At 39.2% G+C, this 14871-nt stretch overlaps 2 protein-coding genes across 2 annotated transcripts in view; both read right to left on the minus strand.

Annotated features, from left to right (window-relative positions):
* Window positions 1–5042: 5042 nt before the first annotated feature.
* Window positions 5043–5444, minus strand: LOC150079965 (protein ZBED8-like). The gene has a single exon (XM_090383294.1). It carries the CDS (start codon window positions 5442–5444, stop codon window positions 5043–5045), a length of 402 nt encoding a protein of 133 aa, XP_090239420.1.
* The window catches only part of LOC150079966 (tyrosine-protein phosphatase non-receptor type 5-like), a 185948-nt gene continuing 176467 nt past the window's right edge, over window positions 5391–14871 (minus strand). The window contains exon 16 of the mRNA XM_090382829.1: window positions 5391–5478. The gene's annotated coding sequence lies outside the window, so the exon portion shown is untranslated. The remainder of the gene's footprint in view (window positions 5479–14871) is intronic.

The raw sequence follows: 14871 nt of genomic DNA on the forward strand, positions 1-14871 counted from the left end.
TGTATAGGAGCATTAAACACTAACTTTAACCTTTTGGCCACTGTAACTGGCCAAAAGGAACCTTTATTCAGTATCGAATCTAGCCGCCTTTGTTTCAAATAACAGCAAGTGTGAAGTGTGGCATGGATTTTATAAAGTGTTTGTGCATTTTGCTCGAATTGTAGCCATTCTTTCAACAAAGTATTGTGCAGCTGTGACAAGTTGAAGAGGACTTTGTTGCTGAATAGCTCTCCAGCACATTCTCAATAGGACTCAGATTGGGTGAATGCTGGGACTAGGGAATTCCGTGGAAATCGGTGTCATGGTGTCCAAACTATTCTTGCACGATGCATTGACATCCATAAAGTGGCCATCACCTTCGGGGTAAAAGTGTGACATTCAGGGTGCAGTAAATCAGATGTTATTTGCTGCAAACTGGGCGTTCTATTCTTTGTAGTCCCCCTTAGAGCAAGACAGCTTTGCTCTTGAAGTATTGTTTTTCTGCCACATTTACACCTTTGAGTTGTGGAAGAACCACTTGCTCTCAGTCATGAAAAACCTTTGAGATGGATGTTTTTGAGAAACGTTATGTCATTCGTTTCTTGAATCGTGGCTCCTGCTGAACGTGAACCCACGATAAGACCCTTTTCGGTCTGATAGATTCTGGCTTCAGATTACTGCAGTAGAACAGTCTGTGGAGTATTTATACTCAACGAGTATAAGGATTCCATAGGCTGTTTAGTTTTCTTTGTATCTGTTTGCATTTCTTGTCTGTGACTGTCAATACTAATATTCGTAATTTTTTGGGCAGAGCGTGTATAACTCCTATTGTTTATTAACTCTACATTACTTAATAGCTTCTTTATCATGTTGTGTAAAGTGTTTCCTTTATTATTTGTTCATGTTGCATTAAGTTTTGAATGTTTTCTTAGTGAATTCTGCACATTGGGTCTATTGAATGATTTAGTGCTTTCTTGCCCTAATAAGATATCATTTTCATTGCAGGGTGGTAGCGCCATATTCAAAACAATGGCAACTGAGAAGCAATGTTTATGAGCTATGGAAAGAACTCATTATGGTGTTGCATAGATCTGATAAGTATATGACCAAAACAAGAAGCAATGGTAACATGAATTGGATCGTTGAGTTGGCCCCGGAAGCCTGGCAGGTACTGCGGGTGCAGAACAGGATCTGTATAGAGTGGGGAAGTCACTGCTTCAGAGAACATGTGGCTGTTCCAAAATATTTTAAATGTAAGTTCGGCCACACTTCCCATACATGTACACAGACCACATCGACCTGCGGCCACTGCTCCGAGAAGTGCCATGGGTTTAGTAACACTGCTCCAACAAGACAAACGAACCTGTGTGTGCCAACTGTAAGTCTCTCCGGTTGGATCACGCACACTCTATTAGAGATGCCAAGTATTCTACCTGCTTAAAGGCCAAAAGCACATACCAACTTCGAATTAATTATGGGGACAAGGCTTAATTTAACTACGGAGTGCTCAAAATACACCAGCTAACGCACAGAGAGCCAGAGCAGTGGTTGCGCAGGTCCGTATTAAGGCGGATGTAATCCTGTTTCATGAACCATATACTCATATGAAACAGGTGAGAGGATATCCCCTGGCCAACAAAGTGATCCACACTGATCAAGATACACCCAGGGTGGCTGTTGTTATCTGCAATCCAGAGGTAACTGTGACCCGTATTCCACAATTATGTACTACCTGGGCAGCTTGCGCCCATATTGTCACCACCACCACCGGCAATCTTTACGTGATCGCGCTCTGCTATAGGCTAGGGGGAGGACATCCAACATATAAGATACCTCCAGGCTATCCAGGACAAAAGAAAATAGTGGGAGCAGATGCTAATTGCTGCTCGCCAGCCTGGCACAACATAACCCAAGACCAACAAGACACCTCAAACGGCCAGCAACTGGAAGACTGTTTATCAAACTCTACCTACACAGTGCAGAAGCTCTCAACCTACAGTAATACGTTATGGGAGGCTGCAATCGACATCACACTAACTACGAGGAACATACTACAGCATGCCTCAAACTGGAAAGTCCAAAGAGCCTGGATCACATCTGGTCATCGCACCATAACATACCAAATTGACAGAACCATGACGATACCTACCATCAGGCTGAAGATGAAGATTTTCAATAGAAAAAGCAAACAGGCAGCTGTTCCAGGAAGCACCAGGACATCCTAAAAAGGATAATAACCCAACTAATTACAACGGCAGCGATGAGAAGAAAGACTCCGACGTCGGCTGCGAAGCCCTGGTGGACTCCGGAGCTCCAGGCGCTGAAGTGAGAAGTCCAAGCAAAAAGCAGAGTTCCAGTGGGTGCGTAGATCCTGGCCGCCCGAAGAGGTGGAGCATCTGCACCAGCGCTATAGGGAAGCCAGGAACGGATATACTGACAGAATCAAGAGGGCATCTTGGGAACAGCTAGTCTCCACGATTAGGAACACAGATTCCTGGGGAGTGGTTTACAAAATAACCACTAACAAACTCCCCAGTTCAAATGGCAACCAAGACGCCACAAGCTACTATAACAACAACCCTGGGAAGACTCAACAACCAAAATACTGAATATAATTCTAGGGGAACCATCGAGCATGCTGACACCTGATCAACAAACGATCTGTCAGGCCGATGCATATACTACGCAGAGGATGGAACCACAATTTATAATGGATGAACTTCAAGTTGCAACTGTGCAAATGAGAAATAAAAAATGTCCTGGCCCAGATTTGCTGTAGCCAGAAATTATTAAGAAAGTGGTATAAAGGGCCACAAACCTCCCACTACAACTGTTCAACTGCTGCCTCACGACAGGAAACACTTCCAACTAGCTGGAAAACTGCAAACTTGAGGCTGATTATAAAAAATCCAATTAGGAAAACAGATATGCTGGACACCTATAGACCAATTGTTCTGCTCTCCATGGTGAGCAAACTGTTTGAGAGACTCCTACATGAGAATTATTAGCCACTTCAACTCAGCAAACCTCACCTCTAGCAGACAATGCTTTCAAACTGGGTTCATCAACAATAGGTGCACTCTAAAAACTTATCCAAGAAGCAAAACAGTTCCAAGAAATACTTCCTGGTGCATTCCATTGACTTTGCAGGGGCGTTCGACTCCCTTTGGTGGCGAGCGTCCTCGGCAGACTGGCCTACCGATGAATCTACACACCATAAGATCATACCTACAGGACAGAAAAGTGTAAGTTATAACACCGAATTAGAAAATAACCAGACCCGTACACAGGGGCTGCTCGCAAGGTTCGGCTCCTGTGCAATATGTAGTTCTAGATGATTTCCTTTCGATGGACCTAGGAGAGGTTAACAGTCTAGCGTTTGCAGATGACCTCATCCTCACCATGGAAGTGAACTCAAGGTCCAGCTTGGAAATCCAGGCAAACAGGGTGCTGGAAAAGTTACTGGAATGGACGAAGCTGCACTCATTGACAATTTCGTTGACAAAGATGGGACTCAATCCTATTGAAAGGGACACTAGACATTCGTCAGCCCCACAGATTAAAATTGAGGGCGCAACCATCAAGCTTAGCACGCAACTAAAGTATCTTGAAATCATTTTAGACTCAAACTTATCCTTCAAGCAACATCTCTACTGGAAGGAGAAACTCAGAAAATACATGGCAATAAAATAATTGCAAGTATCATTAAAAAAGACTGGGGACTAAAACAACGAACTCTGGCACTTTACTACAAAGCGATTTTTATCCCGTCAATAACCTACAGCTCGCCGGTATGATTTACCAAGGCAGTTACAGCTGTTAACAAAAGAATTCTTGACATCATCCAGAGAAATATTCTATTAACTATAACTCGTGCCTGCTGTACGGCGAATACCCATGCCCTACAGACTCTGGCAAGCATGCTTCCCCTTGATCTAGAGCTGGTGCATTGTGGGCTAATGTATATGCTCTCTAGAGGAATCCAAACGACGTTCGTAGGGCACACAACAGATCCAGCGAATAATACAGGAGAAAACGAGGATGGTGCTGCACCTGCAGCAGGCATGGCAAGAGGGACGGTCCTGTAAAGGAGAAATCACAAAGAAAATTCATACCCCAAGTCAGTGGAGTCTACCCTAGCACCCCACACTGGTTCTTCCCAGAATTACACACTGCATACCTACTAACGGGCCCTGTGGCCATAAATGCTCATCTTCAAAATTTGCAAGAGGGGACTGTTGATGTCTGAGGAATTTAAAAATTTCATCCCGAAGTTTCACTATACGTGCGAAAACATGGCCACGACTTAGCCAACGTACCTGTGTGGTACAGTAAAACAGTCTGTTCTGCTCCAATTTCATCACAGAATGTTTGAAATAGCCAATGATTTAATGCACATCCATGAATAAAGTTGACTGTTTGCACAATTGTTCCCATAATTTGTTTTTTTTTGACGGCTTTCGACGCCAAAGCTTGGCGAGATAGAATGCAGTGTGTGATCAACACATGTGGAGCTTTTTCCTTGACCAGAATAACGAATCCAGAGTTCTTGCCAATCAAGTCAGGAGCTCCATCTGTGCAAATAGACCCAATAAAATCCCATGCTAACTCATGGCAAATCAGAGCAATTGGATCAACTTGAAGACATTGGTAGTTTCTAGTCGATCACAAAATAAAAACTTTTTCCTTGATGTTCTTTTCATGAATGTAGCGTACAAATACAGAGCAATTGATTAGCATTAGCATAGGCATTTGATGCAAGAAAGCAAGCTTATGCAGCATCAGCCAAAAAAAAAAAAAAAAACCCACTTCCACTTCACCCCTCTGTTCGTTCAAAATACCTGTCCAGCTGAGCCTTAAACTTATTTAGGCTATCAACCTCCACCACAAGGGATGGAAGTCTGTTCCACCAACCAACCACCCGCTGGCTAAAGGCAAATTTCCGCACGTCTCTATTATGATTTGAAACATCAGTTGATTTATCAAGCTGCATGCTGATTTTTGCAGGACTGTTTTTTTTTTTTATCTCACTGACAACTTGGATTATGTCCTAACTCATGTCTTTAATTCTTTGGCATAGTGTCGTTGGACAAGGACACCTGACTCAATAGCATCACGGCATCCTCTCCCAGCACAATTTTAGCCACCTCCAGCACACAGGGCTTTCTCCGATTGTGTGGGGCTTCTTTTCTTTGGCAATCATGTGCGAAACTTTGTAGATTTCTAGGTTTCCCAGAAGGAACAGACCCATATGATGAATGATTTCCTTTCTGATCATAACGAATTCTTTTCAACTTGAGAGCATCAATCGAGGTTCCAACATGATTACTGTGCTCGGTTTTGAGATGTTCTCTCAATCCTGATGGCTTCAAATTTCCATTGCTCATTATCAAATTGCAAATCATGCATGGGGGTCTTTCAGTTCCATTTTCTATCACAGGAGAAGCTAAAACCAACATATTCATTTCACTTCCGTTTTTTGACAGACATTTCACAATTCTTTGAAAAAATAATAAAAAAAAATTAAAACACAAAATCGAAATTTAAATTTCAAATGAAAAATAATTTTTTTATGAAGTAACAGTATCCGAAAAATATTATTTCGAAATAGACACTCACTTGTAACAAAAAGAAAAGTGTACGCAAGGGCTGGATGAAGGGAGCAATCTAACTCCATGCCAACATATCAATTGGCAAGATGTACGTGCTGAGTGACATCTGATCTCCTCAATCCGTACTGATGATAGTTAATAATCTAATCTAATTTTTTAAAAAATTGTTCAAAGATTGAGTCTCCCATCATTCAGTTCCTATACCCCAAGGGGTATGGACCCTGATTAAGAGTCGCTGCATTAAACAATGACACTTAAATTAAGAGGAGATTAAGCAATATATTGCAATATGCCAGAAAGAAAGATTTTATAGCAGCAGCCAAAAAAAAACCCCTTCACATACCACCTGTAAATCCGTTACAATAATTTGTCTAGTTCTTCCATGAATTTATTCAAACAACAGATGGAAGTTGGTTCCAACAATCAACCATCCACTGGCTGAAGGAAAAATCCACGCATTTATCGAGAAACCATCCTTCCTCAATTTGAATTTATGTCCCTTTATGTGCATACTAAGAGCAAGACGATGAATGCTATCAGCATTGGGCTTGTTCAATCCATTCAGCCTTAAACACCTCAATCAGATCATTGCACAAAGGCCATCTCCAGATTCCACAATTTTCAGAACTGAATCTTTCTAAATCTCTTGGTAAGACAACCCCATCATTCCCTTTACCAATCTTGTTGCCCTTCTCTGCATCCATTCCAACAGATCTACATCTTTCCTAAAATGAGGTCTGCAGACTCAAGGTGCAGCCTAAGCATTGCCTTGTGTAATGGAACAATCACCTCCTGTTCCCTAATAGAAAAATTCATGTGCATTGTTGACAAAACCATGAGCTGTCCTGGTAGCCTCTCTGCACTGCTCAAAGAACTTTACAGTTGGTTGTGTTAGGATTTAATGGTACATTAGTGTCTAAGGCTATAATGTGCCAAAACATTGTCTGAGTGCACAATTACCACAGGTCTTTTTCATTTCCCCTACTCTGAATGAAGTACCACACTTGGTACATTAATCTGGGATTGCTGCTACTCATATGCAGTACCTTGCATTTGTCAATGTAAACTTCAACAGCCATTTCTCAGCAAATTCCTAATTTTTTATAGATCTTGTTGTCGTAGCTAACCCTGATTACATTCATTGACCACCTTAATATAATCTGCAAATTTAGTTATTAAGCCTATGTCTTCAATACTACTTCTATTGAAATGCAATTGAGTCATAGTGGAACAAGTAAATACATGAGCTGTTAGGGTAACATAAGAATAGAAACAGGTGCATGTACATCAATGCTAGGAGTATAGTTAATAAATTCGATGAGCTTGAAGTGCTAGTCAAGACATCAAAGGCAGATATTGTTGGGATATCAGAAACGTGGTGTCACACAGACATAAGCAGTGCAGAACTGGAATTTGGGGAGTACAATGTGTACAGAGAGGATATACAGGACAGGAAGGGAGGAGGGATTATGCTGTTAGTTAAGAAACACATAAAATCTAAGGAAATGCATCCAGTTGATGTGGGTGTACAATGCAATGTTGAATCTGTTTGGTGTGACATAGGCACTGGGAAAGGAAAAATGAGAGTAGGTGTGTTATATAGGCCTAATGAATCTGATGAGTATAATGAGCAATTGTGCAGAGAAATAGAGTGGGCCAGTAAATTAGAGTGCCTTATAATGGGAAATTTTAATTTCCCGGATATTGACTGGAATTTGTGCGTTGATCACACACACTAGCAAGGCTTTTGCGAATTTATTGGATGATTGTTTTCTACAGCAGCATGTTCGGGTGGAAACTAGAGGGACTAATACTCTTGATCTGATTATCAGTAATGATTCTTCATGCATCAAGAATCTGCAGATAAAGGAACCACTAGGTGACAGTGATCACAGTGTGCTGAAGTAGGATTTACTCAGATGTAACTACCATCAGGAGTAGAGGTTTTTGCTTTCGTAAAGGTGACTACGGTGGTCTGAGACAGTATTTAAATTCTATATGGTGGGACCAACTGATGATGTTACCAAGAGCAAATTCAAAATGGGAAGCATTTAAAGAATTAATCTTGGAAGCTACTAGGCTTTGCAAACCAACAAATATTGTTCAAGATTTAGGCCTAAATGGATGTCAGATGAACTAATTAGACAAGTGACAGAAAAGAAAAATGCATATAAATTAACATGTGACACAGAAGACTATGATAGATACAAGCTGGTCTGTAACCCAGTTATAAAGGAGGTTAGGCAGGCAAAGGCAGATTACAAGAAATCTTCGGCAAAAGATTCAAAGAAAAACAGCAAAGAGTTCTTATGTAAACCTAGAAAAGAAGGGATGAATCTGATTGGTCCACTTGATATCGATGGTTGAACTGTTGATGATCCTGCTCAGGTAGCTAACAACCTAATCAGGGAGGGGAATGCCAGAGGTATATTCAACTCTGGCAGTAAGCTAGATAATCTTGTAATAGGTGAGAGTAAAGTGGAGGAGAAATTGTTGAAGATAAACACAAGAAAGGTGGATGGAATCTATCCAATTATATTAAAGGAGTCAGCAAAGGAGGTAAGCAAAACCTTAGCTATAATTATGAGAGCTTCCCTGGACTCAGATAATTACAGACCTGTTAGTTTCTGTTCCAGGGAAATTAATGGAGGCACTGGTTAAAGAAGCATTGCAGGATCATCTAGACAAAACCAGTTATAGCTCAGACACAGCATGGGTTTGTTAAGGGGAAGTCTTGTCTGACTAATTTGATTGGATACTATGATGTAGTCACAAAGGATCTGGATGCAGAGAATAACTTTGATATCATATATTTGGATCTGAGAAAAGCCTTTGATACTGTTGCACATGGAAGACTGCTGCACAAATTGGAGCAGTGTGGCATTTGAGGCAAATTGTTACTATGGATAAAGGGATGGTTGAGTGGGAAAAGACAGTGGTAATCAATGGACTGTTATTAGGGGAGTCCCTCAGGGTTCAGTGTTGGGTCTATTGTTGTTTTCTGTATTTATAAATGATATTAATGATGGTATATCAGGCTTAATGTCCAATTTTGCAGACGATACGAAGATTGGCAGGGTTGTTAATGACACTGACAGTACACTGCTGCAACAGGATCTAGAAAAGTTGAGCAAATGGGCTGAGAAGTGGCAAATGAAGTTTAACGTTGAAAAATGTAAAGTACTTCATATGGGAAGCAGTAATCCCAGAGTAACGTATCAACTCTGTGGTACCACACTGACAGTGGTAGAGCATAAAAAGGACCTGGGGGTAATTGTGCAGGAAGATATGAAGTTTTCAGAGCAGTCTGCAAGAGTAGCTCATGGTGTCTTGTCAATGATATACAAGAATTTTTCTAGCAGGGATAAGGATGTGATTATTCCCTTGTATAAGGCAATGGTCAAGCCACACCTTGAGTATACTGTATAGAGGTCTGGAGGCCACATTTTAGGAAGGATGTAGAGCTGTTCGAACAAGTACAGAGAAGGGCAAAAAGATTAGTGAATGGAACAAAGGTTTGCTCTTACAAAGAAAGGCTTAAGTTTTGCATATTACAGTATCTAGAGACTAGGCACTTGCGAGATCTGATTGAGGTATATAAAGCCTTAAATGGTTTGAGCATGCTCAATGCTGATGGGATACTTCCTCTTGCTCAGAATAATCACCTGTGAGGGCATAAATTCAAATTGAGGGAAGATAGTTGGATTGATGTGCAGTGGTTTGTTCCAGCAAACTTCCGTTTCCTGGAACAAACTTCCATCTGTCATAGAAGTTGATAGCTTAAATAGATTCAAGGCAGAACTTGAGAAACATTTGGAGCGAGTGGATGGGTGAAATAAGTTTTTTTTTTTTTTTTTGGCTGATGCTATATAAGCTTGCTTTCTTCCATCATGTGTCTTTGCTAATGCTAATTATACCCAATTAAAATTTATTTTAACAAAAATAAGGGACCGAAAAAACAGCCACAGCACTGTAAGCCAGACTTGTCTGGATCATTAATAAGAATTATGTATGAAAAAAGGAACTGGTGTAGGTTCTGTAACATTGATGCTTTAAAAATAGTCTTATATTCTTTAAAAATAGTTTTATCCAGCAATACTGTGTATGACGACAATATCAGTCTTTCTTTCGTCACACAAGATATTCTGTGAGCTGTTACAGAATAGGTTTTTTCTTTGTATGAAGTAATCCCAGGGGCTCACATCTGGTGAGTATGGGCTTGGCACACCCAGGGTCATGAGCTGGATATCATCATTCTTCTCTTCCTCAATGATTCCCTTCTACTTCTCTCTCAGGGTAACTTGGAAATTTTTTTTTAGCTGGTGCAGCATAAGCCTAAGGCTTCCTTGCACCACATAGCTAATGATAATAATATAATAGAAAATAATGGAGCGAGCACTGAACCCTGGTGGATTTTACTAATAACATCAGTCCGTGAAGAGCAGTATTCATTAATAACCAGTCTTCTCCCTCTCAACCATATCCACAGCAGTAACTTGCCCATAATGATATACTGCTACAATTTGTACAGAAGTCATTTACGTGCAACAGTATCAAAGACTTTCCTGAAATCCAAGTATTAGTATTGTAGTAGCAAATGATGAAAAAAAGAAAGCTTATATGGCATCAGTCAGAAAAAAAAAAAAAAAAATCCTATATCACTTATCCATTCCCTACCAGTGTCTAGTTCATCCTTGAATTTAAGCTATTAACTTCCATGACAGAAGTTTGTACCAGCAATCAACTACTCACTTGCTAAAGGCAAAACATCTGCACATCTAATTTGTAACCAACCTCACTTTGAATTTGTGCCCTGTGCAGTCATAGAAGAGGAAGAATCCCACCAGCACTGAGCTGCTCATTCAACCCTTAAACACCCCATCAGATCACCTAGCAGATGTCTATTTTCCAGACACTGCAATTTGCAGAACCACAACCTATCTAGGTAAGACATCCTTTTGTTCCCCTCACCAATCTTGTTGCCCTTTTCTGTACTCATTCCAGCTCTACATTCTTCCTAAAATGCCTCGACCTGTATAAAATACTCAAGATGTGGTCTGACCATTGCTTTATACATTTGGAAAACTACCTCATCCCTGATGGAAAAATTCCTGTACTTCTCTGAGAAAGCCTTGTACTGTCCTGGCAGCTTGTCAGCACTGCACAGAAACTTCATATGTGACTGAACAATTACGCTTTTTCATTTATCACTACGTATATCACACCACTCCTGAGTTGATATCAGTTGATACAATTACATTGTATCAGTTGATACAATTACTCTGGGGTTACTGTTACCCACATGCAGTACTTTGAATCTGTCAATGTTAAACTTCAAATAGCAATTCCTAGCCTATCTGCCACTTTTCTAGATCCTTTTGTGGCAGAATGGTCATTAACCACCCTGACAACCCTGGTATCATCTGCAAACTTGGACATTCAGCCTGATATGCATTCATCAATAAATACAGAAAATAATGGGCCCAACCCTGAACCCTGGGAGAATCCACTAATAACAGTCCATGAAGAGAAGTGTCCATTGATTACATTCCCAGTCATCACCCATTCAACCATCCCCAGTGCAGAATTAAGGGGCAGTAACTTGCCCTTAATTCTGCACTGCTCCAAATTATTTGGCAGTCTTTTAGGTGCAACTGTATCAAAAGCTTTTCTAAAATCTAATTATATATCAAAATTATTCTTTGTATCATTCTGTGACATCATTGTATCTCATCAATTTTGTCAAACAAGATTACCCCTTAAACCCATGCTCTCTGAATATAATTGCAGCCTTGTCTAAATGCTCTTGCATTACATCTCTAACAAGTCTCTACATTATTTTTTTGGAACAGAATTTAAACTAACAGGTCTATAATTACTTGTCACTTTATGAATTGGGGATAACATTTCGACATCTCTACTCTGCAGGGACCTTCCTTGAATCCAAGGATTCTCTCATAATTACGGCTGATTTTCTTACTGCCTTTGCGGAAGTCTCTTAATACAATTGGATAGATCCCATCCATGGCAGGTGCCTTTTCTAAGTTTAAATTCAACAATTTCTCTTCCATTATCCTCTCCACCATTACAAAATAATTTCCCTGTTAGAATTTGATTAACTTGTGGCATCCATTTCCTGTGTGAATGTAGATCCTAGAATACATATTGAGCTTGTCAGCAACCTGAACAGGATCAACAGTTAAACCATCATTATCAATTGGATCAATGTTCCCTTTCTTCTAGTAAGTAAAGTCTTGTATATATATATACAGAACCTATAAAATTCTAGCTAAATTAAAAAATAGTCTAATCAGCATGACTAGGGCCATTAAGCTATTTATAGAATACAAACCCATCTCTATAAGCTCCTTCCCTGTACCAAAGATACTCTCCTAGTTAAGTCTAAGAGTTTGCTTACCTCTTTTGCTGCCCCTCTTACTATATGATTGGACATGAACCCCAGGGGCTCACATCTGGTGAATACGAGCTTGGCACACCCAGGGTCCTCAGCTAGATATCATCATTCTTCTCTTTTCTGGTGATTCCCTTCTCTTTCTCAGGGTAACTTAGAAATTTTTTTTTTTTTAGCTGGTGCAGCAAAAGCCTCATGCTTCCTTGCACCATACGGCTAATATATAATAATCTCTTACCATATGATTGGATATTATTGGACAGATTCAATCTATCCGAGGGGCATTTTTAATGTTAAGCTGCAACAATCTCTCTTCCCTTTTCCTTTTGGATATCATAAAATCATTTAGCTCCTCAGTAGTCTGATAAAACTTCTGGCATCCCATTCCCTAAAGAACTCATGTATGATGTTAGATGAAAAATACCTATTCAGTTTGTCAGAAACCAGTTAAACCATCAACATCAACTAGACCAATGGGATTCAACCCCTTCTTTTAGTGCTAATGTACAAAGGAAATCTGTGCTGCTTTTCTTGGCATTCTTTGCCAGACTTCTCATAATCTGCCTTAACTTGCTGAACCTCCTTTTTGACTTGATCACAGACTACTTTATATCTACCACAGGCTGCTCTATCACCTGCTAGTTTATACAAATACCATGTATATTTCTTCTTTGCCCCAAGTCTCATCAGTTCAGCTGACATCCATTTAGGTCTAAGTTGGAATGGTGTTCCTTAGTTGGTATGAAACGTCTAATAGCTTCTACAATTACTTACCTGAATGCTTCCCATTTAGAAGTTATTTGTACCATCAGTTTGTTCCACTGTATAGAAATTAAAAAATGTGAAACCACAAACCCTTCCCTTCGCCCTTGATGGTAGTTACATCTTTAAGTAAATCCCACACCAATACACATTGAGCACTGCCACCTAGTAGTTCTTTTATCAGCAGATTCTTAATGCATAAAGAATCACTGCTGATAATCAAATCAGGGGTATTGCTTCCTCTTGTTGTATAAAAGAGTTATCCAATACATATCCACAAAAGTCTTGCTAGTTTGCAAGAGTTCCAGTCAATATCTGGAAAGTTAAAATCACCCCATAAGCCATTCTGATTTACTAGCCCTCTGTATTGTTGTTATACTCATTGTCATTAGTCCTATAACACACTCCTCTCATTTTTGAATTGCCATTGCTTAAGCACTGCACTATTCTCTCTTCTGATTTCCAACTGTGACAAACTAAGGGGGGGAGGCAAATTTAATTACAGTAGGCCCTCGATTTAACGGACTAATTGGGGGAAGGTATGTCTGCGAATACCAAAAGTCCGTTAAATCGAATGTATTTTAAAATCATATATTAATAACGAACTTAGAATGTACACTATGTATTAAAATGTTATTATAATGTATAAATAAAATATTATTATAATGTGCATTGAGTAATTTATACACGCCACTAAAAACATCTGTTAAAAATAAATTTACGACAGGAACTAAACTTAACCATATCAAAAACTATACAATGTTTCCACTGCTTTTAATTTTTTTTTCTTAAAGCTCACACAGTTGTTTTCAATGGAACATTAGTTTTTTCATTTAAATCCATTTTAGAGGGAAAAAAAAAAATACTTTAAAATTCTTTAAACCCCATTGAATAAAAAATACAAAAAAAAAAAAAAAACAAAACATTTATAAAAGATACATAATATTCAATAGTAATATTAACTTAATTGGAAGAATCACAATTTTCAGAGTCAGAAACAACTGTCATTTGGAGGGAGAGGTTAATTTCTTGCTGGTAGAGGGTTCTGGTGAAACAGATCCAGTTGATGAAGTGGTCTTGAAGAAATCAAGCTTCAGTTGCCTTACACCTGGGTGCTGCTTTCTTATTACTGTAGATTGAAATTCTGTAAAATGTTCATAATAAGGAAGCACATCAGGGTCTGATGATTCAATATAATGTATGATGTCATCCATATGTTGTCTTATAACAGACATTTAGGATGAGGTGCAACTGATTCTTCGTCATCATCAATTGAGGTAAATGTTCTCCATGAACATTTTCCGCAATCTCTACCTTACAAAAAATTTGATAGCCTGGATCACCATCATTTTCAAGCCTCTGTTTCACATCATTCTCAGTTGTATTTTTGTTGCCGGCCCTCAGAAGAGTGTCCTGAAAATTGATGCCTAAACTCCCTCAAAGTCCATTTCAGGTTCTACGTCGTACAACTTCTTCCAAGTATTGGCCAAGGTATCTCCACATCTTTCCATGCAGCTGCTAAGTTGACGATAGCAGATCTGATGCTGTATGCATGTAACTTTTGCAGTGTCCTGGTGCCTCTTGTAGCATCTTCTGCATCTTCCAAAAACTTTGTATACAACCCCTTAAATGCAATGATTACACCTGATACATTGGCTGTATCAGTGAAGTAGTGTTAGGAGGCAGAAAAACACATTTAATCCTCCCATCTCTGCTAATTAACCTCTCAGCATTAGGGTGAGCAGATGCATTATCTAGCAGCAAAACAGCCTTTATTTCATGTGAAGGAATTTTCAGCACATCTGTTTGATAGCATCGCACATCAGACGATGTGTTGTCTGATGTGTGATGCTATTAGATATAAATAGGTTCTAAATTGACTTTAGGACAGAAATGTTTTGTCTGTTAAATCGGGATCCGTTAAATCAAGGGCCTACTGTATTAGGAAAATGGAATTATTTTCCATTTACTGTCCCTCTTTAAAGTTCCAAAATTTTTAATACATTAATCATCAAAAATTTTAATATATCCTTTTATAATATAGACAGTTTATTTTAACATATAAACACTGACTTCTGGTGGTAGGAATTTTTTTTCTGTTTTGAG

Source organism: Mastigoproctus giganteus, chromosome 10 (assembly GCF_048544385.1).
Source record: "Mastigoproctus giganteus isolate SK-2022 chromosome 10, ASM4854438v1, whole genome shotgun sequence".
NCBI lineage: Eukaryota > Metazoa > Arthropoda > Arachnida > Uropygi > Thelyphonidae > Mastigoproctus > Mastigoproctus giganteus.